The following is a 4173-nucleotide window of genomic DNA, read 5'->3' on the forward strand; positions in this document are numbered from 1 at the left end:
CGTAAAGGTCTGGCCAGCCGGTTCTGGGAGAACATCATCCTGGCGATGCTGGGGGAGCAGTTCATGGTGGGGGGGGAGATCTGTGGGGCCGTGGTCTCCATACGCTTCCAGGTATCTCAATACTACTGCAATACTACTATCATACTACTACAGCAGTTCATGGTGGGGGGAGATCTGTGGGGCCGTGGTCTCATGCGCTTCCAGATACTGCAATACTACTGCATTACTACTGTCATACTATTGCATACTACTGCAATAGTACTATCATACTACTGCAATACTACTTCCATACTACTGCCATAATACTACAGCAATTCATGGTGAGGGGGGGAGATCTGAGGGACCATGGTCTCCATACGCTTCCAGGTTCTGCCATATTACTGCAATACTCCTGGTATTACTACTTCTATACTATTGTAATACTATCCATCCATCTTCATCCGCTTATCCGGTATCGGGCCAGCTCCGACTGGGGGATCCAGAGGCGTTCCCAGGCCAGGTTTGAGATGTAATCTCTCCACTTAGTCCCGGGTCTTACCCAAGACCTCCTCCCAGCTGGACGTGCCTGGACCAACTCCCTAGGGAGGCGTCCAGAAGGCTTCCTTACCATATGTCCGAACCACCTCAACTGGCTCCTTTTGACGCGAAGGAGCAGCGGCTCTACTCCGAGCTCCTCTCGGATGACTGAGCTTCTCACCCTATCTCTAAGGGAGACGCCAGCCCCCCTCCTGAGGAAACCCATTTCGGCCACTTTTACCCTGGGTCTTGTTCTTTCGGTCATGACCCAGCCTTCATAACCATAGGTGAGGGTAGGAACCAGACCTGCCCAGTAGATCGAGAGCTTTGCCTTCTGGCTCAGCTCCCTTTTCGTCCCAACGGTGCGATAGGAGGAATGTAATACCGCACCAGCTGCTCCGATTCTCTGAACAATCTCCTGCTTCATGGTCCCCTCACTCGCGAACAAGACCCCAAGGTATTTAAACTCCTTCACTTTGGGTAAGGACTCACTTCCTACTCGAACAAAGCACTCCATCGGTTTCCTGCTGAGAACCATGGCCTCAGATTTAGAGGTGCTGATCCTCATCCCAGCCGCTTCACACTCGTCTGCGAACCGATCCAGTGAGTGCTGAAGGTCACAGACCGATGACGCCACCAGGACCACATCATCTGCAAAAAGCACCGATGAGATTCCGAGCCCGCCAAACTGCAACACCTCCCCGCCCCGACTACGCCTCGATATCCAAATATTACAAATAGGATTGCTGACAAAGCGCAGCCCTGGCGGAGGCCCACCCTCACCTGGAACGAGTCCGACTTACTGCCGAGAACCCGGACACAGCTCTCGCTTTGCTCATACAGAGATTGGATGGCCCCAAGAAGGGACCCCCTCACCCCATACTCCCGCAGCACCTCCCACAGTTTCTCTGGGGGGACTTGGTCATACACCTTCTCCAGATCCACAAAACACATGTAGACTGGTTGGGCATACTCCTAGGCCCCCTCCAAGATCCTTGTGAGATTGAAGATCTGTTGTTCCACGACCCCAACGGAATCTGCATTGTTACTCTTAAATCCAAGGTTCGACTATTGGCCGAACCCTCCTCTCCAGCACCTTGGAGTAGACTTTACCAGGGAGGCGGAGAAGTGTGGTACCCCTGTAATTGGCACACACCCTCTGGTCCGCCTTTTTGAAGTGGGGAACCATCACCCTGGTCTGCCACTCCTTAGGCACTGTCCCAGATTACAACGCAATGTTAAAGAGGTGTGTCAACCAAGACAGCCCCTCCACACCCAGAGCTTTCAGCATTTCTAGACGGATCTCATCAATCCTTGGGGCTTTGCCCCTTTGGAGTTGTTTGACTACCTCAGCAACTTCCACCAGGGACATTGACGACAATCCCCCATCGTCCTCCAGCTCTGCCTCTACCAAAGCGGGCGTGTCAGCTGGATTTAGAAGGTCCATAAAGTGCTCCTTCCACCGCTCTATTACCTCCCCAGTTGATGTCAACAACAACGTCCCATCCTTACTGTGTACAGCTTGGATGATTCCTCACTTCCCCCTCCTGAGGTGGCAAACGGTTTTCCAAAAGCACCTTGGTGCCGACCAAAAGTCCTTCTCCAGGTCTTCTCTGTGTCTTCTCCGAACTTCTCCCACACCCTCCCACAGACTGCAGCCCTTCGGGCCCTTGGGTAATTTGCAACTGCCTCGGTCGGACGGCTTCCCTGACCCAGGGTGTTCGTAGGTTACCGCCCCCCTCCTTGAGGCACCTAAGACCTTTAGACCACAGCTTTCTGCCACAGCTTCAGCAATTGAAACTTTGAACATTGTCCACTCAGGGTCAATGTCCCCAGCCTCCACAGGACCCCCAGCCTCCACAGGGATGCCCGAAAGCTCTGCCTGAGGTGTGAGTTGAATGTCCGTCATACTACAATACTACTACCATACTACTGCAATCATTCTGCAGTTCTACTGCCATGCTACTACCATACTATTATCATACTACTGCAATTCTACAGCCATCCTACTGTGATACAATTGCAATAATTCTGCAGTTCTACTGCCATACTACTGCAATACCATTGCCATATTACTGCAATACTATTGCAGTACTTTTGCAGTACTACTACCATACTATTACCATACTACTGCAATTCTACTGACATTCTACTTTGATACTACCGCAATTCTACTGCCATACTACTGTGATACTACTATAGAACTACTGCAGTTGTACCTCGGCTAACCTTCCAACATGTAAAGAAGCAAAAAAATGTGCTGAAATGTGTTTTTCATTATGAACGTTGTCTCTCTGCCTCTCTCCTCTCTGTCTTTCTCCCTGTCTGTCTCTCCTGGTTTGTCCGTCTATCTCTTTACCTGTCTCGCTGTCTCCCTCTGTCTTTCTCCCTGTCCATCTCTTTACCTGTCTTTCTCCATGTCTGTCTCTCTGTAAAGGAGGACATCCTGTCCATCTGGAACAGGACGTCCAACGACCAGACGACGACGTCCAGAATCAGAGACACGCTGAGACGAGTCCTGAACCTCCCTACCAACTCCATCATGGAGTACAAGACCCACACAGACAGCCTCAGGTACTCCTTTTCTATACTACTACTGTAGTAATACTACTGACCAACTCCATCATGGAGTATAAGACCCACACGGATAGTTTCAGGTACTATATTATACTACTACTGCGGTACTACTGCTGAGTACCCATTAATTGTATGTACATGTATTTCTATTAAGTATAAGTTTCTGTGTGTGTTTCAGGGACAACTCGAGCTTCAGAAACACAAAGATTTCCCTCTGAAGAGTTCCTGACCGATCAGGACGCAGATCACTATGCTCACGGTGTGTGTGTGTGTGTGTGTGTGTGTGTGTGTGTGTGTTGACTGGACCAATAAAGTAACTGAATGAAGAATTTGTACTGTCTGATTTCTGATCATCTGGAAGAAGTTTTCGTGAATGACTTAAGTTAAACCAGGTGTGTGTTCATATCCGGCGTCTTAATGAAACAGTTTCTCATGTCCGGCGTCTTAATGAAACAGTTTCTCATGTCCGGCGTTGTAATGAAACAGTTTGTCATGTCCGGCGTCTTAATGAAACGGTTTCTCATGTCCGGCGTCTTAATGAAACGGTTTCTCATGTCCGGCGTCTTAATGAAACGGTTTCTCATGTCCGGCGTCTTAATGAAACGGTTTCTCATGTCCGGCGTCTTAATGAAACGGTTTCTCATGTCCGGCGTCTTAATGAAACGGTTTCTCGTGTCCGGCGTCTTAATGAAACAGTTTGTCATGTCCGGCGTCTTAATGAAACAGTTTGTCATGTCCGGCGTCTTAATGAAACAGTTTCTCATGTCCGGCGTCTTAATGAAACGGTTTCTCATGTCCGGCGTCTTAATGAAACGGTTTCTCATGTCCGGCGTCTTAATGAAACAGTTTGTCATGTCCGGCGTCTTAATGAAACAGTTTCTCATGTCCGGCGTCTTAATGAAACAGTTTCTCATGTCCGGCGTCTTAATGAAACAGTTTGTCATGTCCGGCGTCTTAATGAAACGGTTTCTCATGTCCGGCGTCTTAATGAAACAGTTTCTCATGTCCAGCGTCTTAATGAAACAGTTTCTCATGTCCAGCGTCTTAATGAAACGGTTTCTCGTGTCCGGCGTCTTAATG

General features: G+C 49.1%; 1 protein-coding gene across 1 annotated transcript in view; it reads left to right on the forward strand.

Annotated features, from left to right (window-relative positions):
• Positions 1-3329, forward strand: part of LOC117940918 (eukaryotic translation initiation factor 4E type 2-like) — a 4066-nt gene extending 737 nt beyond the window's left edge. The window contains exons 2-4 of the mRNA XM_034866040.1: positions 3-111; positions 2954-3090; positions 3272-3329. Of these exons, the coding sequence (XP_034721931.1) occupies positions 3-111; positions 2954-3090; positions 3272-3311 (286 nt within the window). The 3' untranslated portion in view covers positions 3312-3329. The remainder of the gene's footprint in view (positions 1-2; positions 112-2953; positions 3091-3271) is intronic.
• Positions 3330-4173: the final 844 nt, after the last annotated feature.

Source organism: Etheostoma cragini, unplaced genomic scaffold (assembly GCF_013103735.1).
Source record: "Etheostoma cragini isolate CJK2018 unplaced genomic scaffold, CSU_Ecrag_1.0 ScbMSFa_3753, whole genome shotgun sequence".
In the NCBI taxonomy this organism is placed as follows: Eukaryota; Metazoa; Chordata; class Actinopteri; order Perciformes; family Percidae; genus Etheostoma; species Etheostoma cragini.